The sequence below is a fragment of the Narcine bancroftii genome, chromosome 3 (genome assembly GCF_036971445.1).
Source record: "Narcine bancroftii isolate sNarBan1 chromosome 3, sNarBan1.hap1, whole genome shotgun sequence".
Taxonomy (NCBI): Eukaryota; Metazoa; Chordata; class Chondrichthyes; order Torpediniformes; family Narcinidae; genus Narcine; species Narcine bancroftii.
Window position 1 is genome coordinate 167,302,833 of NC_091471.1, and position 25,964 is coordinate 167,328,796.

Below are 25,964 nucleotides of genomic sequence, written 5' to 3' on the forward strand. Positions count from 1 at the left end.
CTTTCTTCATTCCAAATATCTACTTCTTTACATGGCATAGCTCCCCTGATACCCGATGTCCCAATCTCAATTTAAAAATCACTGAAAAGACCACAAGAAATCCAACAAAGCCAAATGATGTATGGGATATCAAACAGAAAGCTAGTACTAGCCTCCTCTAAATTCCCCTGTGAAACAGCTGTGAAGTCAGTATGGAACTAGAAAGTAGTAGAGAACACTGTGAGGTAAAGCAAGACAAGTACAACAACAGCAATGTGCAACAATTTGGGGACTGACATTTTCTACAAAATTCAGAGAAATCTTATTTTGGCAAGTGGTAATGGTGAGTTAGTTGGCAGCATCCTCACTGAGTTGGAAGGTTATAGTTTCAAGTCCTTCTCCAAAGTCTCAAGTTTAAGAATCTGGAATAATCCCTAAATGATGTATCTAGAGAGCATAACAAAGTAAGCAATGTTGTTTCTGGGTTGAAACTGTGAATTTATGAACTACTGTCACCCCTATTCAAGGGAATTGTGGGAAGGGGATAATTACAATCAGAAAAAAAACTACACAACTGTTCATTCATACAAAAATATCTAAATCACAGATTATTTTAAACAATTTTTTTTAAAAAAACATTTGTAATTTTAAGAAATAATTTGCTTTGCTGGTAGAGGAAATCACAATGAAGATAGGCCCTTCAATCAACTTCTAAGGCCAGATCAATTGTACAAAAAAATCACTGTACAAAACCCACTGAATTTATTCACATAAACAAAGACCCCATGACCAATTGAATTAGTCTTTATTATGGACTTTTAACATATTCTAATTCTGCAGTTAAAATACGCATTAAATCTCATTTTGGAAATTAGGAAGTTGAAGGTCCCAAGCTGCACCGATGAAAATATAGGAACAGAATCAGTTTTGGGGGTTTAAATTAAAACGGAACTTTGTTTTTTTTTCTGTTTGGGAAGCAATTTCAGATAAAACTGACTAAACATCAAAATCTAGGCCACTTGGCCCATAGTCTCATTCTTGAAATAAAGGATCAAATTATCCCTATTCACCTGCTCTTTATCTCTTAATTCTAGGTCCCCCCTCCCCACCCCACCCCGCGTTATGAAATTAGTAAATCCAGAAAATGCATAAAAGTGCAGAACATAGATCGATGTTGATGGCTTTCCTCTCTGTAGGTTTTTACTGAGGATTTCCAGTACTTTGCTTTTCTGTTAAATTTTATCTGAATCTTGTGATGGAGGACGAAGGGCTACCAGTTACGAGAACCCTGACCGGCAGAATGGCATTCATTTGTTAACGTCTAAAGGATGCAGTACAAATCTAAGGAACAAGGTGATTGTGCAAGGTGTAATGAAAAATCCAGATATAACGTATTCAAGTAACAGATGCCTGACGTGGTATTTTGACGAGTAAAACCATTTAAAATTGTTAAATTGCGGATGCAAAATCCATAACCTCTTCCTTGCAGATTAAATTCCTCATCACAGCCCCAAATCCTTACCGCTTGTAGCTTCTTGTCAACCGTTTCGTCGCCGAGCTCCAGTTGAACACTGGAACCTGTAGTTCTGCTAAAATTTACGATGCAAGAATTAGGCATTCTGCAAACTACATCCCCCACAATGCTCTGCGCCATCGCGTCGGCGAGGGGGCCAAGACCTTGGGTGCCCGCGGCCCTTCAATATAATTCGATCAATTTTCCAAGTGGATCTATTTTCATGTAAGAAGCAAATTAAATGGATTTTTTTCTCCTTCCAGTTCGTAGTGAAATTGAGTGTTTTTCTTCCAGTTCGTGATGAGGTTGAGTTTTTTTTTGTATGTAGAATTTTAGTTATCCACATTGGAATTGTAGATATAGACAGGCGGTTGTAAAGACGTCTGCGTCGAGGACCCTGGAATGGTTGGTGGAGTCGATGTGAGTCGTGGATTTTTGGTCCTGTCATCCCTGCCTGGCGTATCGTTTCTTTGGCATGTGGGGCGGCGATGGTGGTCGTGTTGGTGTGGTGTTGCCATTTGTTTAAGCGGTTGGGGATGATTCTGGTGTGGGTGGGCGGACGGACGGCGCGGAGTGCTCCTGGCCGCATGGGGTCAGGTGTGTTAAGAGTAAGGGTAGTGATGTCTAAATCTTTTTATATAGTACAACCCGTCACAAAATCTAGCCCAAAATAGCCAAAAATTGCAATTTCAAGATTCAATTAATTATGGAAGATTCTCGACAAAGTCCTGCATTACATGCAGACAAATTGACAAAAAAAATCCTGCATTTAATAACTGGATACAAAAAAAATCTTAAACAAGGCTATAAATCCAAGTTGTGTGCATTATCGTCGTAACCTGATGTAAAATGACTCAACATAGATGGAGTTGGCTTGAAACTGTTACAGTTGAAATTGTTTCTGGACGAATGTTTAATATTTTCTCCAGCAGTTTTTGTTGCAGTCTGTTTCTCAGTTTTGTTTTGATAAAGTTCATCTGAGAGAAAGTTCTTTCAACGACTGCATTGCTGAAAGGCAATGCCAAGATTATTAATGTGAAATTACCTATTTTGTATAAGTCATGTTCATCTGCTGCATCTGTATGGTTGGTGATATTGATCCAGAATTGTTGAACATTCAAATCATGTATGTTTGACCATGACATTAAATGAAGTTTGTTCCTCTGTTGTTCTAACAGCCCAAGGTTTTCTTTTCATAACATAACATAACATAACAATTACAGCATGGAAACAGGCCATTAGGCCCTTCTAGTCCGCACCGAACCAAACACCCCTTTCTAATCCCACCTCCCTGCACAATGCCCATAACCCTCCATCTTCGTCTCATCTATATACCTGTCCAACCTTTTCTTAAATAATACAATTGACTCCGCCGCCACTATTTCTCCCGGAAGATCATTCCACACAGTTACCACTCTCTGAGTAAAGAAGTTCCCCCTCATGTTACCTCTAAACCTCTGCCCCTTAATTCTTAACTCATGTCCTCTTGTTTTAAACTTTCCTCCTCTTAACAGAAATAGTCTATCCACATCCATTCTGTCTATCCCTTTCATAATCTTAAATACTTCTATCAAATCCCCTCTCAACCTTCTACGCTCCAAAGAATAAAGACCCAATCTGTCCAATCTCTCCCCATACTCCAGATGCTTAAACCCAGGCAACATTCTGGTAAACCTTCTCTGCACTCTCTCCACTCTGTTTATATCCTTTCATTTACATTTCAAGTAAATGTTGACAAAAATGAGAGCTTAAACAAAGGTGGTCTTTTTGAACCAAGAATGATGGATGGGCTAAATCAACTAAAGATTCCAACAGCTGGAATTTGATGGAAGTCTTTTCAGCATCTGGTTCAATTACTCAATGAGATAATCTCAGCATTTTATCTTGATATCATCTCCTACTGGAGTGGAGAACATTCCATATTCATGTCTTTGGTATTTGTAGTACACTTTTGTAACATCACTTGACACTTTCTGGATCGATTTCTTAAAATCAGCTTCTCTCTTCCAAGCTTCACAATAACACTTCGGAAAATTTGACCCTTTACCCATGAGGGATGCACCTTGCTGAAGGAATAAATAGTTAAAGTTAACTAACAAAAGTGGATAGATTAATTTGAAACTGTCAAAAATACACAGAAATAGCCTACATTTGGCTGAGGGCTAAATAACAACTGATGGATTTTGCCGTACCCTATGGGTGCAAAAGACAGCAGGGGTGGGAGGGTAAGATCAAATAATGACGAAAGCAGACAGGGTGACGGGAGTGTAATTTACTGCAATTTGAATGTGCTTTATGTTAAATTACTAATAGGTGATAAATTATGGATGACCCCACAATGTTTTCAAACATACTTTTAGATGGAGTACAGCTTTGCGCTATAATAGCAATTGCCTTTCAAGATCGCTAAAATTGGTTTGATTGTTCAAATTAATAATTAAAGTTTCATAGAATTTGCAATTGCACTGTTCACTTTTGATGATTCAAATGATTTGTCAGTGACTCTGTCAGCGATGTCATAGTTTCATGATGGAGTACCACCCAAAAACCGAGCACACCCTTAAAAATAGCCCAAAATCCACAAGCACCCTAAATTTCCTGCAGCCGATCTCTAAAACAAGCCTATTTGGGCATGAAATCTGCCCAACTGGCGACCTTAGTTAGGTGACCCATCTGGGCTCTTCTCTCTTCACCTAGGTGACGTAATTGTCAATGCATTTCCATCACGCTCGTCATAACCAACATTATAATATGGTGCTTTCACCCTCAGGGAAACCTGTTATGCCCAAAATAAATGTAGCGCTTATCCAGCGTGATCAGAGGCAAGAGTTATGAAGGAAAGACTGCAAGGAGGCTTTTCATTGTGTAATGTAAGGAGGAAACACCTGAAAGTGGAGGAATATTGAGTTTATAATTATGTACTGAGATATAGTTTCAAAAAATACTTTTGAATGCTTTCCAAGTAAGTCAACGGTCCCACTGATGATAATATACCCTTGTCCCTCCACTTCATCCTGACCCACCTCCTCATATGCCAGGCTGCTGTTCATTGATTTCTCTCAGCATTTAATACAGTCATTTCTCAAAGGCTGGTGGAGATACTGTCCTTGGTGGGACTCAGCATTCCTTTTTGTAACTGGATTCTGGACTAATGGAATGACTGTTCACAGTCTGTCCAGGTCAGTAGCAGAATGTTGTGCACTGGCACGCTGAGCACTAGTGCACCTCAGGGCTGTGCAACTGACCCACAACTGTATCGCCAGATTCAGCTCCAACAGAGTCATCAAGTTTGCAGATGACACAGCACTATTTAGCCTCATCAGCAACAATGATGATTTGCATTACAGAGAAGAGGTGGAAAATCTTGAATATGGTACAAGAGTAACAACCCAAGTTTCAGCATCGACAAGATGAAAGAGATGATCGTGGATTTCAGGAGGACCAGGAATGGCCACCTTTGCACATCAACAGTTCTGTAGTAGAGTGTGTGGAAAGCACCAAGTTCCTTGGAGTCCACGTACCAAGTAACCTATTGTGGATACACAAAATCTGCTTGTCAAGAAGGTGCAAGTGTGACTGCACTTCCTGAAAAGACTGAAGCGGGCAAAGCTACCATCGTGTCAACCTTGTACAGGAGCTCTATTGAGACGCCCTGGCTGACTGCATCTCAGTGTTGCTGTAGAGCAGGGGTTCCCAACCTGGGGTACATGTACCCCCAGTGGTATATTTGCACTTTTCAGGGGGTACATTGGGTCTGAGAGAATAACCACTACTGTACAATACATGGTGTTGTTATCTGCAGTCAGATTGCACAACGTCGTGTTTTTTTTAATTCTTAATTTTTAGGGGTACACGGGAATCTATAAAAATACCCAAGGGGTACAGAGGAACAAAAAGGTTGGGAACCCCTGCTCTAGAGAATAGGGGTGGAGGTCAATCATAGGATAATAAGAGTGGCAGAGAGGATCAGAGAGGTCTCCATTTCTTTCTCCCCCTCACTCAACCAATCAATGTGATCTACCAGGATTGTAGTGTGAAGAGGGTGCACAATATTGGTGAGAACACCTACCCACCCCCCCCCACCACCACCACGGAATCTTTCAATTACTCCCATTGGGAAAGAGATAGACGAGTATCAGAGCCAGCACCACCAAGCTGCAAAATCACTTCCTACGGGAATTGAGAATGTGAGCGACCATAGGAAATGTTCACACTAGCCATTCAAGACTAATATTTACTGAGCAACATTCATTTATTAATTTTTATAGATGTATTTTTGCCCTGTGTACATATTGCCTTGTGTGTCTGCATATTTTGCCCTGAGAACTGGAGAGCGCTGTTTTGTTGAGTTGTGCTTGTGTAATCAGATGGTAATAAACTTAAACTTCATTTTTTACAATACAACAGGTAGTGCAAGAATAAAAACAAAGGAGATGTTTGGGGCTTTATGATGCTGTGCTTATTTGTTCTATTTGTGATACTGGTGGAAAAGAGTGAGTCGAATGTTAATATTTAAGGCCCAAAGTGGAAAAAAAAGTTGGTTAACATGTTTCCTGTTCTAAATTGAACCTAAGTAGTGTACTTGTGGTTATTTGTGAAAAGTAATTTATTGAAATTTATTTTTAAATTATTTTTAATTTAGAGATGCAGCACACTAACAGACCCTTGTGGCCTTTTGAGCCTGTACTGCCCAAAATACACCCATATGATGAATTAACCAATTAACCCTGTGTGCCTTTGGAATGTGGGAGGAACCAGACCACCTGGAGGAAACCCATGCAGACATGGGGAGAACATATAACCTCCTTACAGACAGTGCTGGATTTGAAACCTTGATCACTGGCTCTGGAATAGTTGTGGTAACCACTAACCTGCTCTTTGTACATGACTGCAGGAAGATCCCTCAAAGAACAATAAGTTAGTGGTTGATGGATTGTTGTAACATTGTTGAATTATTTTAGATTATGCACTATTTGCTGTGAATTTTGCTTTTCTTGTTATTCTCCTATGGAATATGCAGAGGTCCTGAGTTGTTATAAAGTATAAATCTCTATTGTATATTGAGATGTTTACCACCCCCCCCCCCCACCAATGTTGCCACAATGGGTGCCATGACAACAACTGTAGGCCTCTTAACTTGTGAAGCTGTCTCCAATGGTGCAGACAGGCTGCTGAAGGTTGGAGATCACGTTGATTGATTATTTTTATCTGTTTAATGGAATTTTTTTAATTGTTATAAAAGATAGACATCATAAATAATTTAAAATTTAAATTAATTATCAGATGACTTCTGTTTTTATGTTCCTTATTATAGGTCATATCTGGAATAAAGGGAACAACGTTAGTGAAATGTAAAATAGGCTGGCAATTTATGAAAAATTTGAAATGAGACCTAATCTTTATAAAATTATTTGGAAGATGTGACTTTGGAAATTCTTGGTAATGTTGATAGTTGGTTTATAGAACCAAACCTCTGTATTCTTTTGCCCAGAGTGAGGGAATTGAGAACCAGAGGACATAGGTTTAAGGTGAGGAGGGAAAATTTAGTAGAAACCTTAGTGTTAACCTTTTATACAAAAGTTGGTGGGTGTATGGGAAGAGTTGCTGGAGGAGCTAGTTGAGGCAGGTACTTACTATTTAATTGTTAAGAAATATTTCGACTAATATGTGGATAGAACAGGTTTAGAGGATTATAGGACAAACGTAGGCAGTGGGACTAGTGTGGGGAGAACATTTTGGGTCGGAGTGTGCAACTGGTTTGTTTCCATGCTGGATGAGTGATGCTACTATCTTATGATTGGTTAATATGGGTGGTGAGAGTTTAACTCACCAGAACATGGATGGAAATTAAGGATTGGGATGAAACAGAAGAATTAACAGACTTTGAGAATATAGGACTCTGGGTGAAGCCTTGCACAAATTACATTAGGAAGTAGCAATGTTGTACAAAATTTGTGTGAAACACTGTGAAGTCTTCAGATGTTGTGATGGTAGTAAATACATAACAGTAAATACTGGAGGAACTCAGCTGGTCTCATGGTGCCCAAAGGAGGTAAAAATATATTACCGATGTTTCGGGCTTGCGCCCTTCTTCAGGATATAAGCAAAAAGCAGGCAGGTGTCTGAATAAAGACAGAGATAAAAGTGGAAGAATAGGAGGGGGGAGAGTCCAGACCAACATGCAAAAAGTTGTGATTTGATATGAAAAGAGAAAAGCTGACAGTTGATTTTGCCTCTGTGAAAGGAGAAAGAGGGAAAAGGGGAGGGGGGGGAGAGAGATTTAGAGGAAAGGAGATGGGGTAACTAAATGAGAGAGGGGAGATTTTAAAAGAAAGTGGAGAAATTGATGTTACTGCCATCTGGAAGATGAGGTATTTAAATTTAAACAGACAGCACAGTAAGAGGCCATTTTACCCCACGTCCGTGCTGCCCAATTTTCATCCAATTAGCCTACACCAACGGTACATTCCGCAAATTTGAAGGTGGCCTCCGTCTGTAAGTGCATGAGACCAAGGATAGACATATCCGCAAGGGAATGGGATGGGGAATTGAAATGGATGGCCACTGGGAGATCTATGCTATTGTGGTGAACAGATCTGAGGTGCTCAGCAAAGGGATCTCCCAATCTGCACCCATTCTCTCTGATGTGGTCTTGTACTGTCTGCTACAGCAGTGCTACAGAATAAAGAGACGCCCACACAGTGCGAGGGTGAACCAGTAACTGACTATTTATTTGAATTCCTCGTGCTGCACGCAGGGGAACACCCATTTCCGATGATGTGTGTGCCGGCTTTTGGAAATGATGTCAGCACATTGCGGCATCAGTCCCTGGCCAGCAGTGTGCCACCCGGAAGCAAGGAGATCTGGGCACACATAGCATCAACCGCGGGCTTCTCGGGAGTGAAAGAGAGCCCGCACCATTTTGAGTCAGATGACGGGGGCGGCGATTCAGCCCACCTAACCACGTGGTCTCTTCGTGCACTACACCACACACTCCACCACCCCCCCCCCCCCCCCCCCCAGAATTGCTGCCACCTCTGAACAGGTTACTGCACGGTTTCTAGGTGGGCGGCCTCTACGCCTGACTTGGGGGTCCAGGGCTGGCGGGCTCAAGCGCAGGTGCACTTCCTTGAGGCAGTCGATAGTGAACCTGTCCTGTTGTCTGCCAATGACAAGTGTAAAGATGACGCTGTCCCACTGCAACACTTTGAATGGGCCTTCATAGGTACACTGTAGGGGTGTTCCTTGTTGTTCTCTCCGCACAAAGGCATAGTCGGTGGACTGCAGGTCCGCGGGATGTGGCATGGTGGATGGGGGACCTGTTTACCTGCTTGCACCCTCAACCTATGGAGGACATCTAGGGCACTGGACTGTGGGTGAAGTGAATTGGGAAACTGTGCAGCATCTCGAGGCTGGTAGGTCTTTGGTGTTGTACGGATGCCTAAGAGCACCCATGGAAGTTCTTGCATCCAATTCAGGCCTTGCAGTTGAGCTTTCTGAGCTACTTTCAGGTGGCGGTGTAAACGCTCGACCAGATCGTTTGTCTGAGGATGGTAGGCCATAGTGTGCAGAACTTGAGTAGGTTAGCAAAGAGCAAGGAAGTGAACTATGCCCCTCGATTCAAGGTAATGTGGGTCAGGACTCTGAAACGTGCGACCCAAGTGGATAAAAAGGCTCCGGCGCAAGTCTCTGCGTCACGTGGGTAGGGGTATGGCTTCTGGCCAACAGGTAAAGCAGTTGATTGTTGTGAACAGATACCACATACCTTGGCTTATGGGGAATGGCCCGACAATGTTCACGTGTACATGCTCAAATCGGCACTGCGCCAGCTCGAAAGTTTGGAGTGGGGCTTTGGTGTGTGTACACCTTGGTGCATCGGCACTGCAAACAGGTTTTAGCCTACAGGGTCACATCGTGGCGGAGGCCGTGCTACACTAACTTATCGGACAACAGGCGGACCGTGGACCTTTATCGAGGGGTGGAACAGGCTGTGGATCTGGTCAAACATCTGCCGTTGCTAGGTCGTGGGTAGGATTGGTCTGGGGAAACCTGTGGATACGTCACACAGTAGAGATGGGCCTCCTGGTGAGGGGCAGAAATTGCTGACCTTCAGACTGGTGATGGCTGTCTGGTAGGCCTGGATGTCTGCATCCTCCATCTGGTCCTTGGCCAGCAGGGTGACATCGAGCCCCCCTGAGATGGCGGTGATTGGGGGTCTGGATAACGTGTCGGCCACCACATTGGATTTGCCTGCGATGTGGCAAATGTCCATTGTGCTCTCAGATGTAGGAGAGGTGACGCTGTTGCCTCACTGACCATGGGTCTGAGACCTTGCTGAGTGTGTAGGTGAGTGGTTTATGGTCTGTAAAGGCAGTTAAGATCCTTCTAATGTACCGGAAGCAGCGTATCACCAGCTACAGGGCCAACAGCTTGTGGTCGAACATGCTGTATTTGTGCTAGGCATCCGGAGGTGTTTGCTGAAGAAGGCCAGGGTCGCCACTGCTTGTCGACCCATTGCACCAGCACCGCGTCCTCTGCTCTGTCAGACGTGTCTGTTGTAAAGGCCAGAGGTGAGGTTAAGTCTGGGTGGGCGAGGACTGTGGCCTGCACTAGTGCTGTTTTTGTGGTCTGGAACGCTTCTGTGGTGTTTGGCGTCCACTGGAGCGTTGCGTCACCAAGGGTGACGTCAAACGGGCTGCATAAGCGTGGCCGCTCCTTGCAGGGAGCATGATAAAAGTTCACCATCCCCAGGAACTCTTGCAGGCCTTTGATCGTGCTCAGCTTGGGAAAGTTTTGGATGGCCTCTACTTTGTCTGGCAGTGGTGTGGCTCCCCCTGGAGTGATAATGTGTCCCAGGAAATTTATTGTCTCTAGGCCAAACTGGCACTTGGCCTGGTTCACCATGAGTCCGACTGCTGCAGCCTGCCTAAAAGGCAAGTCGAGTGCATCCTGTGTGTATTGGCATCGAGGCTGATGATATATCGTCCAGGTAGACCAAGGTGAAGTTGAGGCCCCTGCCGACCACATCCATCAGCCGCTGGAACATCTGGGCTGCATTCTTCAGTCTGAATGTCATTCGCAGGAACTCAAAAAATGTGGAAGGGCGTGATGGCCATTTTTGGGATGCTGCTGGGATGCACTGGGATCTGCTGATACCCTTTGACAAAGTTTACCTTGCAAAAGACTCAGCAGCCTTGGAGCCTCATGGCGAAGTCCTTGACATATGGGATAGGGTACCTGTCTGGGACTGTAGCATTGTTCAGCTGCTTGTAGTCGCCGCAAGGGCGCCGACCGCTGGAGCTCTTCTGCACCATGTGGAGTGGGGAGGCTCAGGGGCTGTTTGAATGGCAGACAATCCCCAGCTCCTCTATGGTGGGGAACTTCGCGTTGGCTTGCTGGAGTTTGTCTTATGAGAGACGCTGAGCCTGTGCCTGTACTGGAGGCCCAGTATTCTCTGTGATGCTCCACGCCATGTGGCGGTTTAGGTTCATGGAAATTGGTTGCTAGTAGGGCCAGGTACTTGGCCAGTAGGTGGGCATACTCATTTTGGTCCAAAGTGAGAATTCCTAATTCCAGAAAAGGATGCTGCTGCAGGGTGAGGGGATACGACTGAAAAGTGATAGCATTCACCAACCAGCATCTCGTCACGTCCACCAAAAGTTCATGTGTCTGGAGGAAGTCCACTCTAAATAAGGCCTATCCCACGGCCGCAATTGTGCACTTTCACAGGAAAACTGTGTCCACTGCATGGATTGTGACTAGGCAGGTGCTATAGCTTGGGATGGAGAAGCCATTGGGTGCTTGGGGTTGTATTTGGTCTCGAAATACGTCAGTGGGATGAGGCTTATCTCTGTGCTCGTGTCGACTAGAAAGTCCCTCTTTGTTCGTTGATCCCTGAGGTAGAGTAGATCTTTATGAATGCCAACCATTGAGACCACTATCAGCGGCCAGCCAACCCATTTCCCATAGCCGGTTTGGTTTGGCAGTGGGTTAGGAGCACGCCGGGGTGCACCACTGGGCGTTTCAGCCCCATTTGCGGTAATAGAAACGCACTTATTCTGTTTGTCTGAGCATCTGTTAATCTGTGGTTGGGCCGCGGCTACTGCTGGGGGCCCTGGCGGGGTTGCTGAGATGGCGGTGCCGACGGAGTGGATGGGCTGTGCGTGGATGGAGTTCTGTTTGGGGTACGGAACAGTCTGTCTGTGGGGCGCTGAAATCCATGTTGGAAACTGCTGAGGAAATGTGGACCGGCAACTTGGAAAGGAACAGGGCCTCGAGGAGGAAGCAGTCTGTGAGTCCATCCGCTAGGGCCACCATTTTGTGCATGGGCTTGGAGGGATTCCTGTCACCCAGGCCCTGCATATTTAAGATATAAATAGCATTCTTGTACCGGCTGAATTCCAGGGAATTGAGGAGGAAACACTGGAATTGCTTGTACTTGCACACCATGGGAGGATTCTCCATGAAGGAGCTTACTTTAGCTGCAAAGGCGGTGTCCAATGCACTGACAACGTGCCAGAACTCGGTGTCCTCTGAGACCATGCCTCTGATGTAGAACTAACTCAGCCAGTTGCAGTCACCAGAAGGGCGCCAAATGCACGCCCACCGCATTGGACGCAGCCATTGAGACTTTAGTGGTTGCAGTATCCTGCATCCTGTCGCACTCGAGTTGGATTCCAAAAATGTTGGAACCGTTGGGGGTCACCACTATAGCATCTGCTATGGCAGTGCTACGGAATAGAGGCGCCGAACACGGTTCGAGGGCGAACCAGTAACTGACTTATTTGAATTCCTCGCGCTGCGCACAGGGGAACACCCATTTCATATGGTGTGTGCGCTGGCTTCCGGAAGTGATGTCAGGGCGTCGCTCCCTGGCTGGCGGTGCGCCACCTGGAAGCGAGGAGTTTCCCTGAGCAACACGTGGCATCAACTGCGGATTGCTCAGCCAGCTACAGTCTTCTCTACAACAAGAGCACCGGATTCCCAAAGATGATTGGGATCACACTTGACAAATCAGATGGTGACATAAAAATAAGTGTCAAACCTTTATGTACTGCAAGCAGATATGCAAGACTGCAAGCCATTTAATGTGCTGCAGACAAAGCTTATCACAGCAACTCTCCTGACAAGACAATGACAAGTACTGTAATATCAAAAATATTATCCATCAAATATTATCCATCCCAAGGATAATAAAAATCCAAATAGAATAGTCGGATAAGGATGTTTCAGGTTGGGTTTCAGATCTTGGAGGCTTGTTACTAGAAATGGCAGTAGAACAAATAAAAACAGGGATGTTCAAGATGCCAGAAATGAAGGAACATGATATCTCGGGGTGGTTGAGCTATCGGCGATGGAATTGGGCCATGAAATGGTGTGCACATTTTAATAATATTGAGAGACCTCATTAAGAACTAGTGAAGGTTACTCAGTCGATGAGGTGTTTTGAAATAATAATTTTGCATTTGTTCAAAAATAGAACTTTGGTTGAAAGTGCCTCTGAGTGGTAATGAATGGGAGGTCATCAAAAGGTGGTGGTCTGACAAATCCAGAGGTAATGTGATGTGAATGAGCATTTCTGTAGCAGACAAGCTGAAAGAGGAGATGATTTTGGTGACATGAAAGTGGAAGTGACATCGATATAAGAGTGTGGAAATGTAGTCAAGAGCTCATATTAGGGCAAACAGGCAAGAGGTGTGGGCAAAATGTGACTTGAATGTTCTTGAGGTTAGACGAAGGAGACTGGAGTTTTGCAGCAGTGATTTACTAAACATCGTTTGAAAACTCAAAGCCTAAAGAGTATTGAAACTACAAATGGGTGAAGTCCCCAAGTGTCATGTGTTCTGTTCAGATATATTTTCAGATCTGTATTTGGGATTTGGTTCCAGAGACAGAAGGGAGACATTCAAACTTTGGAATGGTGCAGAGAAGTGTTGCAGAATTAAGTATTACTGTTGAGGAGCATCCAGAGAGAATTGGATCACAGACTTAAAAAAATAACTTGCAGAGGAATACAAAATAGTAAGTGGTATGTTTATTTTTTAAAAAAAGGTAAATCTTAAATATAAATAAATATAAAAAGTAGGAATGGAACGTGGAGCTGCAGGTTTCAAACATGTAATGAGATCAAGATGATCTGCACATGATAATTAAAAAATGGAATCTATTCAAGTGTTCATCTTTATTAATTGCTCAGGAAGCCTAAATGCTGTAATCTTTGGCTTGGCTTCGCGGACGAAGATTTATGGAGGGGGTAAAAAGTCCACGTCAGCTGCAGGCTCGTTTGTGGCTGACCAGTCCGATGCGGGACAGGCAGACACGATTGCAGTGGTTGCAAGGGAAAATTGGTTGGTTGGGGTTGGGTGTTGGGTTTTTCCTCCTTTGCCTTTTGTCAGTGAGGTGGGCTCTGCGGTCTTCTTCAAAGGAGGCTGCTGCCCGCCAAACTGTGAGGCGCCAAGATGCACGGTTTGAGGCGTTATCAGCCCACTGGCGGTGGTCAATGTGGCAGGCACCAAGAGATTTCTTTAGGCAGTCCTTGTACCTTTTCTTTGGTGCACCTCTGTCACGGTGGCCAGTGGAGAGCTCGCCATATAATACGATCTTGGGAAGGCGATGGTCCTCCATTCTGGAGACGTGACCCATCCAGCGCAGCTGGATCTTCAGCAGCGTGGACTCGATGCTGTCGACCTCTGCCATCTCGAGTACCTCGACGTTAGGGGTGTGAGCGCTCCAATGGATGTTGAGGATGGAGCGGAGACAACGCTGGTGGAAGCGTTCTAGGAGCCGTAGGTGGTGCCGGTAGAGGACCCATGATTCGGAGCCGAACAGGAGTGTGGGTATGACAACGGCTCTGTATACGCTTATCTTTGTGAGGTTTTTCAGTTGGTTGTTTTTCCAGACTCTTTTGTGTAGTCTTCCAAAGGCGCTATTTGCCTTGGCGAGTCTGTTGTCTATCTCATTGTCGATCCTTGCATCTGATGAAATGGTGCAGCCGAGATAGGTAAACTGGTTGACCGTTTTGAGTTTTGTGTGCCCGATGGAGATGTGGGGGGGCTGGTAGTCATGGTGGGGAGCTGGCTGATGGAGGACCTCAGTTTTCTTCAGGCTGACTTCCAGGCCAAACATTTTGGCAGTTTCCGCAAAGCAGGACGTCAAGCGCTGAAGAGCTGGCTCTGAATGGGCAACTAAAGCGGCATCATCTGCAAAGAGTAGTTCACGGACAAGTTTCTCTTGTGTCTTGGTGTGAGCTTGCAGGCGCCTCAGATTGAAGAGACTGCCATCCGTGCGGTACCGGATGTAAACAGCGTCTTCATTGTTGGGGTCTTTCATGGCTTGGTTCAGCATCATGCTGAAGAAGATTGAAAAGAGGGTTGGTGCGAGAACACAGCCTTGCTTCACGCCATTGTTAATGGAGAAGGGTTCAGAGAGCTCATTGCTGTATCTGACCCGACCTTGTTGGTTTTCGTGCAGTTGGATAATCATGTTGAGGAACTTTGGGGGACATCCGATGCGCTCTAGTATTTGCCAAAGCCCTTTCCTGCTCACGGTGTCGAAGGCTTTGGTGAGGTCAACAAAGGTGATGTAGAGTCCTTTGTTTTGTTCTCTACACTTTTCTTGGAGCTGTCTGAGGGCAAAGACCATGTCAGTGGTTCCTCTGTTAGCGCGAAAGCCGCACTGTGATTCTGGGAGAATATTCTCAGCGACACTAGGTATTATTCTATTTAGTAGAATCCTAGCGAAGATTTTGCCTGCAATGGAGAGCAACGTGATTCCCCTGTAGTTTGAGCAGTCTGATTTCTCGCCTTTGTTTTTGTACAGGGTGATGATGGTGGCATCACGAAGATCCTGAGGCAGTTTACCTTGGTCCCAACAAAGCTTGAAAAACTCATGCAGTTTGGCATGCAGAGTTTTGCCGCCAGCCTTCCAGACTTCTGGGGGGATTCCATCCATACCTGCTGCTTTGCCACTTTTCAGTTGTTCGATTGCCTTATATGTCTCATCCAGGGTGGGAACCTCATCCAGCTCTAGCCTTAGGGGCTGTTGAGGGAGCTGGAGCAGGGCGGAATCTTGGACTGAGCGGTTGGTACTGAAAAGAGATTGGAAGTGTTCTGACCATCGGTTGAGGATGGAGATCTTGTCGCTGAGGAGGACTTTGCCGTCTGAGCTGCGCAGCGGGCTTTGGACTTGGGGTGAGGGGCCGTACACAGCCTTTAGAGCCTCGTAGAAACCCCTGAAGTCGCCAATGTCCGCGCTGAGCTGTGTTCGTTTGGCGAGGCTAGTCCACCACTCATTTTGGATCTCCCGGAGTTTGCGCTGAAGATGGCTGCATGCGCGACGGAAGGCTTGTTTCTTCTCTGTACAGGACGGCTTTGTAAGGTGAGCCTGGTGGGCAGCTCGCTTCTTTGCCAGCAGCTCCTGGATTTCCTGGCTGTTTTGCTGTAATGATGGAACTTTAAAACCATTCTGCATTGCTTAAATTTTAAATGATCGAAACCTTCATTTTAATTATCTGTTGAAGAGTGTTTTGTAATAACTCAACCAGTAACTGGCACTGAAAGGTTTTCAAAACACCTGTATAAGCCTGTGAAATTCAGTTTTTAAATAAAATATATGCTTGCAATTTCATTTAGCTTGAACTGTGTAAGGAATGTAGTTTCAGATAACATGGGCATGGAGAATCTATTTATGGAGTAGCACATGTTGTCTTATCAGAGTTGTCTTGCTTATTAAAATAGAAAAAAAAACTTAAATTTTAACCAGAGAATGATTCTAAATAATAGTTTAAAAAAAAGTTGGTTGGAAAGTGATGAACATCACTTTTTATTTTGATATGCTAAATGTAACAGTGGAGAAAAATTTAAATAATGTTACAAAAGTGTGATACAGTTTTTGATTATTTGAAGTTCATTCTTATTGTGATGCAACTTTTTAAATCCTATTTGTCAAAATGAGAGTTTTGGGGAATATTGGAATTGTTGTGTAATAATGAGAGATTTTGTAGCAAGATTAATTTCGTATATTGATTTGAGGATGGATAATATGATACTAAAGAAAAGATGAGGATCTTTTGCCTGTTTCATTGCTGTTCAGTTTTAATAATAGGACCACTGCTCTGTGACACCAACATTGGAGACGGACAACTCTGTACCCTCTCTGTTCATCTAAGCCACAACTAAATACTTGTTCGTGATATTGAGTTTGCTTTCCTGAGTAAATAGTATATTCCAGATCTATGCTAATGCTTTATAGTCTTCAAATATCTTGACAAAACTCGAGAGCTCCAGTTTTAAATACTTTATAGCTATAAATTTAACACTTCCAGTTATCGTCTTGACTCTTGCTATCTCCTTAAAAATATTTAATACTATAGTGTTGGCTCCACGAGTTCATCTAATTCATGGGCTGTAGGTTCCAGGTTTGATTTTTTTTTTCAGCTTCCAGTGACTTGGCTGACGTCAACTACAGTGCTGGAAGGGGATTATTATTTTCATCAGCTTATGGGATAAGAAGGAGAAACATCTAGGCTTATTGGCTGTGGTCACTGTCTGCAATCAACCTTGAATGCCCAAGTCAGTCACACGATATAAATCCAACTGGGCATGCCTTCCATATGATGAAGAAAAAACTTAAGGGGACAAGCCCCCGAAACAAGCAGGAGCTGAAGATGACTGCAATAGAGGCCTGGCAGAGTATCACCAGAGAAGATACTCAGCTCCTGGTGAAATCTATTGTAATGGATTTGTGTTAATCTTTAATGTTATAAAACATTTGACATGCACACCAAAGCATTGGAAAACAAGACTGGTTTATTCCTCTGGCCATCATGCTTGTTTGGGCCCCAGGCACTGATATCAGGGTCCCCGCATCATCGGAATTTAGGCCATCATTTCCACCAGAGTTTCCCATCTTTTCGCTGTGCAGAGAGCACCTGGGGCAATGGCCAGTGTCACCCCCAGGTCCACGCGGTTGCCATGTTCGTTGGCCATTTTGCATCTCCATGCACTGGCTGCTACAGTTAAACTATATTTCTTTTATAAAAAATGTCTTAGCAAATTAAATTATAAAGTTAAAATATTGTACCTGTATTCTTAGTAAGTTAGCTGTGGGTTGGTACAGGGTCACACACAGGTTACAGCACATTTATAGAGAACCATTGTTTTCAGAGAAGAGAGTTCATTCTTGGAGTTGATCTGTCTTGGACAGACAGAACCAATGGATTTCAAGTGAGTCTTAATTATTCAAGAACTGCCGAGGAAACCATCTGTTTTTAATCAAAGCTCCTTAAGCCTTTTAAACAGAGATGAGGTCAGAGATTGTGATGGAATGGTTTTGAAAAAGAAACAGAATTTTGGTAGAATTAAAACTGATGGTCATGTAGTTTCCAAGAATTAGACTCGCCTTAGTAATGTAATAGTCACATGACTTGTAGAAATATATTACTGAATTCAGGCATTTTGTTTTCAGTTTTGGAACAGTTCAGCTTGGAGTTCACAAAAGTCCAAACCCTGTGATGTACAGGGTTGAATCCTTGTGAAAGACAGTGTTGAGTTACAAGGCCCTTTCAGGTGGCCTGAACACCCAGTGTAAAGCCGCATAATCTCCCCCGGCTAAATATGTACTCACCTGAATGCAGCAGAAGTGCCTCTGAGGTGCCGATGCCAACCTATAATTGGCGGGCTGCCACACTCCACCAACACACCTGAATGTACAGCCGCTCTAAGCAGCTGCCTGGGGGCGGGCTGATGATTCCATTAGCTGACGACCAAACTCCCCGCTGCCTGACAGCTTCCTCCCCCCCGCCCCATTGCATGGCAGCTTCTTCCCCGCCCCACTGCGCCTCCAGATATGAATGGGCCCTTTAAGGTGAACCAGACAATGCTGCAAGCAGCGTTTTAGGGCTGCCACCTTGAGGCTACCCTCAAAGCAGAGGATCCACCTGAAAACCAGAATTGTTGCTGTTTGTTGTGCGTTACTCCTAGAAGAAGGAGAACACAGAATCCATGGCTTTTGAATTAATGAAGACCACTTTGATGTCTCTTTGGAAAAGAGGACAGAATTCTACTTGGTCTTTTTTTGTGTTTGGCCACTTTGTTTAACCCTTGTCTGGTTTATGACTTCATCGTGGAAGAAGATAACCACAGTTGTTTAACCCTTGTCTGGGTTTGTGAATTAATTGTGGAAGAAAATAGCCACGTTTGTTGTCTTTGAGAAGAGGGTAGATTCTTCGTGTGGAAAACATAATTGTGAGAAAGAGAGGCTTGAAGATGTAGTGTTTAAAACCGCTTTATAATTACTTTTGGACTGGGAATTTAAGACCTTCAAGCAAGACTAAAATGATGCTGAACTTTTAAAGATTGACTTTTCAGAGTGGGACTTTGAATTTTACAGACATACATGTTAAGTAAGAAATGTTATTAATAGTTTAATAAAAACTATTATTTTGAGTTTGCCATTGACTGGTGAATTTTCTATTGCTGTTCCTGTGTTAGTTCTAACAAAAACTCTTTGGTCCCAAACATAATTAAAAGGGTTGTTAATGCGTAACACTATGAATCACAGACTTCAAACAAGAGACATGCAGCAAAGTACTAAATGTGACCACTTTAATATACATACCATTGCTATGTCCCAATTATTATGGTGCCCTGAAATGGAGGAACTATGTACAAAAAGTGCTATAATTTCTACATGGTCAAACCAAAATATATTCCAATAACCCTGAATAAAATCTGGAATGAATAAAATCTGAAATGTGCACTTTAATCACACGTGACTTGTTTGATTACAAATTTAAAATTGTGGAACACGGGCAAATAAAGGGGGGTAGGGAGTTGTCTTTGACTCTAATATCATGGAGGGCACATGCCAGGTTGGTCACATTTTGATTTGTGGACCTATCCCAAGATTGGATGAATAACAGAAGATCAAATACAGGACACCTCTCAGTATTGGATTCTAAATTTTAAACTATGAAATTTGGTCAGTCATAATGTCTAAGATTCCAGGCAATTTGTCTTTTTAATTTCATTCACTTCTTTAAAACAATGTCGTTAACAATATCTCCAGGTCCTTCTAAAATAGGCCTAGGTGTCTCGCTGTTTGTCAATAGCTTTTCTGGCTTCTACTTGATACTGTAAATGCACAGCATTCATCTGATGTCTCTACCCTTTCCATGTTCTCCTTTGGAATCAGTGCCAATTAATATTACAAGGGACTTGTGTTTACTCTATTTTGGATTTTATTTTGGATCAGGTGAAAGCTAATGATTACAGCTATCTCCTTTGCCAAAAATGGGTGTTTATTTGTCATTCATATGCCATTATCTTCCTGTAAATTCCAGCGTCAAGTTTGATTTATTCCCTAATTTTCTTTTTTTTTAAACTTTATTTAAGATTTTATAACATGAATAACATATAGAATTACATTTAAAAAAATTAAGAACAAAATAATAAAATTACAATACAGTATCAGTAATCTAAATAAACTATACCCTCCTCAATAATTATTACACATTAATAACCCAACTCAAATTAGTCCAACCCCCCCTTTCCCCCCAAAATAAAGAGTGAAGAATTAATAAAGTTAATAATATATGTGAGAAAAAAACACACTTACAAAAAAACAAAAACATAACCGATTAAAATACTAACAAAAAGAAAAGTAATTAATACTAAGATATCAGACTTAAAAAACATATTTAAATCAAACTTAAATGCATATATTTAACAGAGTTAAGATGAAACATATATTTAACTCAAACTTAATATAAAAAATTAGTAAAGTTAGTAACATTGTCTATCAAAAATTCTTAAACAATAATCAATTCTTTTAAAAAAATTGTAGCGTGAGAAAAAAAAGATGAAAAAAAAACTTTCTCTATAGAGATAAACCTTCACCAAATATCAACTAACTTCACATCTATCATCATATTAGTCACACAAACCACCATCTTAAAACAAAATTCAAACCTCATTAAACATTGTACAATTCAATTTTAGTACTCCCACCATTTTTCCCTTTTACTCGAATAATTATCCAATAAAAACTCCAATACCACATTTAAATATCCCCAATCATTACGTTAAAATTCAGATATCCAAATAATAAAAACACATCTACAACGAAATCTATATCTTCAACAAATGGAGCATAAACCACAAACAAAATTCAAGCCTCATTAAGAATTGTACAATTCATTTTATAACTTTCACCATTATTCCCTTCGTTCTATAACTAAAATAGCAAAATAATATACACCAGAATTATCACTCCTTTCACCTTAAAGTTAAAGAAAAAATATTAAAAAAAAACTTATCCATCCCATTCACATTTAAATTTCAAATATTCCTTATCTACTGAATAAACTTTACAAAAAAAACCCTTCACTCTTTAATCTAATAATACAAAAAAAGGAACAAAAAAATGGGTAGGAGGTTAAAAATACCCCCTCCCGTCTAAAACGCGCAATGCGGTAACTCCCAAAAAAAATGGGTGTGAGATAACTCACATGTAGCAGATGACTTTCAGGAAATAGTGCCCATCCAGTTCTCTCCCCAACTCTCACTTCATCTTAAACTAACATCATCATTATTTAATATTCCTTTTTTTAAAAAAAACATTAGAAAAAAAAAGAACAACTCTTCTTTTAATCAGCTCCAACTGCCGAGTCACCATTACAACCATTCCTTCTTGGAGCATGGCTCTTTTCTTCCATCTCTTGTCTCCTTAAAGATCGCGGCGGACTACGTCTCTGTTGAAACTGAGTAATTGGCAGCTCTTGAGCAAATGCTATAGCTTCCTTTGGAGAATCAAAGAACTTTGGTTGGTAACCATCTTGAAAAACCTTCAAAACAGCTGGATATCTAAAGGTTGCCTTATAACCTTTCTTCCACAACAACTCTTTAGCAGAGTTGAATTCCCGTCGTTGGAACATAACTTCTTGACTCAAATCTGCATAGAAGAAAACTCGATTATTTTGAATCATCAAGGGTGATTTTCTCTGTTGTGCATTTCTAATAGCCACTCGTAAAATTATTTCTCTGTCGTAATAATTCAAGCAACGAACCAAAACAGGTCTTGGACCTTGACCTGAAATAGGTCTTCTACGCAAGGCTCTGTGAGCACATTCCAGTATTATACCTTCCGGGAAATGTTCTTGACCCAGCACCTGCGGAATACATTCAGTAAAAAAATTTCTTGGGTCTGGTCCCTCCATTCCTTCCGGCAAACCAATAATCTTTATATTGTTCCGTCTGGATTGGTTTTCCAAATAATCAATCTTTTTCACCAAATTTTTATTTTGAGTTTGTAAGTCTTCGACCATTTTGGTCACATCTGAAACTTGATCTCGTATTTCGTCTATATCTTCTTCACACGAATTAAATTTATCTTTCACTTCAAGCTTAAAAGCTCCAATCTCAGCCATCTGTTGAGAATTTATTTCCATCAGAGTATTGAACCTAGTACCAAGTTCAGTCATTATCTTAGATAATCCCTGCATTGTATAAGATAATTTAGATTCAAGATTCACAAGAATCTTTTCAATTGGAAGAGTTTCTGGCTCAACAGATTCCTGCTTATTCTGCATAACCAAAGGGTCTTCTGTTGCTTCCTTCATTCAGGTTGCCTTCCTTGTAGTATAGCTGCGTGTGGAAACCCCAGCCACAGCCTCTCCAGCAATGACTGGAGGACGCTGGCCGGGATTTTCCCCAGTCCATAATGTGTTAATTTCTCCCAGTACATCAAGTTGTATAGGTTCTTTTATCTCAAAAGGTGCAGTTTGCAGTGCCACCGCTACAGTTGACAAATGCCTTTCCCCAGCCGGTACTTCAACTGATGTTACTACAAGTGGTTCATTCATAACATTGCCGTCAGATGCTACTGCACATGTGCGAACCTGAGTAACTCTTTGTTCTAAAGGCTGTTTGGCGCCCTCTTTAGAGGGCTCTACCGATGTAATATTGAACTCTACATCCGAAAGCTGTACCTTTCTCCTGGGATCCATTTCAGGCTGAGTCTCGATGTCTTTCCTGTAGGTAGGCTCCAAAACTTGAACTTTTTGAAAATGTAGTTTTTTGATAATCTGTTGTCGTTTTTTTTTTGCTCTTTTCCACCAATTGTACCATCATAAGTTAAATTAACAGCACTGAAGTTATCTAAACTTTTAAAGAATTTTAACGGGCATTTCTAGACAAAACAATAAGATAGAGTCAGGAGAGGACTGTAAGGCACGTCTGATCCTTACGCCATCTTGCCATGCCCCCCCATTCCCTAATTTTCTGAGTATTAGCTCATCTCTGACAAGATTGTTGATCACTTTTGTATAGAGGTTGCTCTACTTCTGTGGAGTTAGCATTTTAAATGAGCTATTTTGAATTGTTCCTGAACATCCATTCATTGTGGCTGCCCTATTTCAAATTTTCTGAAATAACATTGATTATAGTTGAATGGTAACCAACCCAAAATAAGAGTTTGCAAAGAACTTCGTAGAGAAAAAGAAAATAGTGTAGTGGCGGCTACACTGCTCCTGCAATAACACACACAACCAGACGGGTTGAGCTCAGTGAGCAGACTAGTTTATTGCACTTGTACTACTCCCAGCCCGGACCTGGCTGAGAACCGCACTAGAGGGTGCTGACGTCACCTGGGTGTCATGTGGTCCCCCAGCACGGGTTTCTGAGCCCTGTGCTGGAAGGAAGAGAAACCCCCCCCGACGGCGCCATTTTGGCCGGCTGCCCCACTCCGTTGCTTACAAGCGGGGCCGGTTCGCCTGCCTTGTGGTGAGCTGCCACAATAGCTGAAAATAATCAGCACGAGGTTGCATATGTAGAAAGAAACAGCATAATATTTCATGTTGATGGTCTTTTGTCAGAAGTCTTTTCTGGATCTAACAGGAAATTGTATTTGTATCATTTTACAACCTTTTGATTCCCCTGAGAATTTTTCAACTGGACAATTAGCCTTTAAACATTGTATATTAATATATCTATTCCTGTGCAAACTTGCGCCAACAACAGTGAGATATCTGACAAAATTATCTGCAAAATTCTTCAGAATGGGGCTTGTGTTCTCTTACTGAGCTAAGGACAACATTAGAATGATTATTTTGGGGAAGGGTGCAACAGTAATGTTATTGTGAAAGTTAAAACTAATTGTATGAAAGTAGCCGAAAGCAAAAGCGAATGTTGAAAAAATTCAGCCAGTCAATCTTGTATGGAAAAGACAAATCAGTTGATGTTTTTGAAGCCTTCCTCAGAACCAAGGTAGAGAATGGAGGGTTTAACAGTTTCAAAGCTGAACTGGAGGAAGAATGAGGTGCTCCACGAAAAAAAAAGGGGAGCTAGAGCAAGACAGCTCAGATGATAAGGAGCACAATTGAAGGCCGTATCAATTCTCTAGCAGTATTTTTGTTGTGTTTACATCAGGGGGAAGACTAAGGAAAATTAAGAATGAGTTGGAAGTGTTGATTTCCAAACATGCATTGAATTAATTGCAGGGAAGAATGTGTAGATCTGTTTAGCAGTAACATTTGATTTTAAAATATGATCAAGCAGATGGGATATTTTTATGAGCCAAAAGAAGTTGATCGTTCGCAAAATTGAATAATTAAAGATCTCTCCAGAGCTGATGAAAAGAGTAGTCAGTGGCTCTGGATGAGGAGAAAGCATTCCACCTGATCACCCAAATGAGTGAATGGTATCTAGGGGGTGAGCTCAGGATGCTGGGATTCACTGCTGAGCCCTCTGGAGGTGTCGTGGATCTATCAGCAAAACTTTGAGGAAGGAGGGTGGCCAAACTCAGAAGATGCCACCACTCACTTGGATACCCTGCAGAGTCTAGGCAGCAAGTCTCAGGAGTGCAATAAGGGATATTAACCATAAGGAATAGTCCTACATAACATAATTGCTGTAATGAATGCATGTTAGGTTCAAACCATGATTGTGTAAAACTTTGACACTTTTTAAAATGACCTTTAATAATTTCATAGTAACTTGTACCTTCCAAATTGAAATCAGAGAAAAAAAAATTGAATTGTTAATTTTCTGAATGTGTACCATCAGTGAAGAAAAAGATCAAAAACTTCTGTTTTTTGGCAGTGGATCAAAATTGAACAGCATTCCCAACAAAAGTGTACCCTTGTGAAATTTACATAAGAAAATAAGAAATGAGCAAGATTAGGCTATCTGGTCTGTTGAGCTTGTTCCACCATTCAATAAGATTATATTCTAATATGCCTGTTTAATTGGTTCGACCTACCTGCCTGTTCTCCGTAACCCTTGATTGGCAAAGGTCGATCTATCTGTAGTTTTGGTAACTTTATATTCAAGAAAGCTACCATGGATGCATTCTGAGGTTTTCCTCAAAGCTACCTCAACCGATTTGTTTTGTCTAATGTTTAAGTCCCAACAGCTGCCATTTCAATTTTAAATGCATCAGATAGTTCTTGGATAATTGCCTGCACTACTGTAATGCTTTATCTAGTGGCATAGTTTTTTTTTCTTTCTCTCTTTACTAAACTTAATCTCTACCTAGATGGATTCAACGTTTTGTTCCTTGTCTTCTTTTCTTTTCTTTGGCTTGGCTTCGCGGACGAAGATTTATGGAGGGGGTAAAAAGTCCACGTCAGCTGCAGGCTCGTTTGTGGCTGACCAGTCCGATGCGGGACAGGCAGACACGATTGCAGCGGTTGCAAGGGAAAATTGGTGGGTTGGGTGTTGGGTTTTTCCTCCTTTGCCTTTTGTCAGTGAGGTGGGCTCTGCGGTCTTCTTCAAAGGAGGCTGCTGCCCGCCAAACTGTGAGGCGCCAAGATGCACGGTTTGAGGCGTTATCAGCCCACTGGCGGTGGTCAATGTGGCAGGCACCAAGAGATTTCTTTAGGCAGTCCTTGTACCTTTTCTTTGGTGCACCTCTGTCACGGTGGCCAGTGGAGAGCTCGCCATATAATACGATCTTGGGAAGGCGATGGTCCTCCATTCTGGAGACGTGACCCATCCAGCGCAGCTGGATCTTCAGCAGCGTGGACTCGATGCTGTCGACCTCTGCCATCTCGAGTACCTCGACGTTAGGGGTGTGAGCGCTCCAATGGATGTTGAGGATGGAGCGGAGACAACGCTGGTGGAAGCGTTCTAGGAGCCGTAGGTGGTGCCGGTAGAGGACCCATGATTCGGAGCCGAACAGGAGTGTGGGTATGACAACGGCTCTGTATATGCTTATCTTTGTGAGGTTTTTCAGTTGGTTGTTTTTCCAGACTCTTTTGTGTAGTCTTCCAAAGGCGCTATTTGCCTTGGCGAGTCTGTTGTCTATCTCATTGTCGATCCTTGCATCTGATGAAATGGTGCAGCCGAGATAGGTAAACTGGTTGACCGTTTTGAGTTTTGTGTGCCCGATGGAGATGTGGGGGGGCTGGTAGTCATGGTGGGGAGCTGGCTGATGGAGGACCTCAGTTCCTTGTACATTACAGTAAAACCCCCAG

The 25,964-nt window shown here is 42.5% G+C and overlaps 2 protein-coding genes across 8 annotated transcripts in view; one reads left to right on the forward strand and one right to left on the reverse strand.

Moving 5' to 3' along the window:
* tbck (TBC1 domain containing kinase) overlaps positions 1-6,539 on the reverse strand; it is a 278,142-nt gene extending 271,603 nt beyond the window's left edge. For 2 of the 4 annotated variants that reach the window (XM_069925751.1, XM_069925748.1), the window contains exon 1: positions 1,502-1,549. The gene's annotated coding sequence lies outside the window, so the exon portion shown is untranslated. Of the gene's footprint in view, positions 1-1,501; positions 1,581-6,363 lie in introns of those variants that run through there. The other 2 variants (XM_069925750.1, XM_069925752.1) reach the window with 2 other exon arrangements.
* The window catches only part of aimp1a (aminoacyl tRNA synthetase complex interacting multifunctional protein 1a), a 75,751-nt gene continuing 51,483 nt past the window's right edge, over positions 1,697-25,964 (forward strand). Inside the window, exon 1 of one of the 4 annotated variants that reach the window (XM_069925753.1) lies at positions 1,697-1,717. In XM_069925753.1, coding sequence (XP_069781854.1) covers positions 1,716-1,717 — 2 coding nt within the window. In that variant the 5' untranslated portion in view covers positions 1,697-1,715. Of the gene's footprint in view, positions 1,718-1,839; positions 1,913-1,933; positions 1,996-6,596; positions 6,670-25,964 lie in introns of those variants that run through there. The other 3 variants (XM_069925756.1, XM_069925755.1, XM_069925754.1) reach the window with 3 other exon arrangements.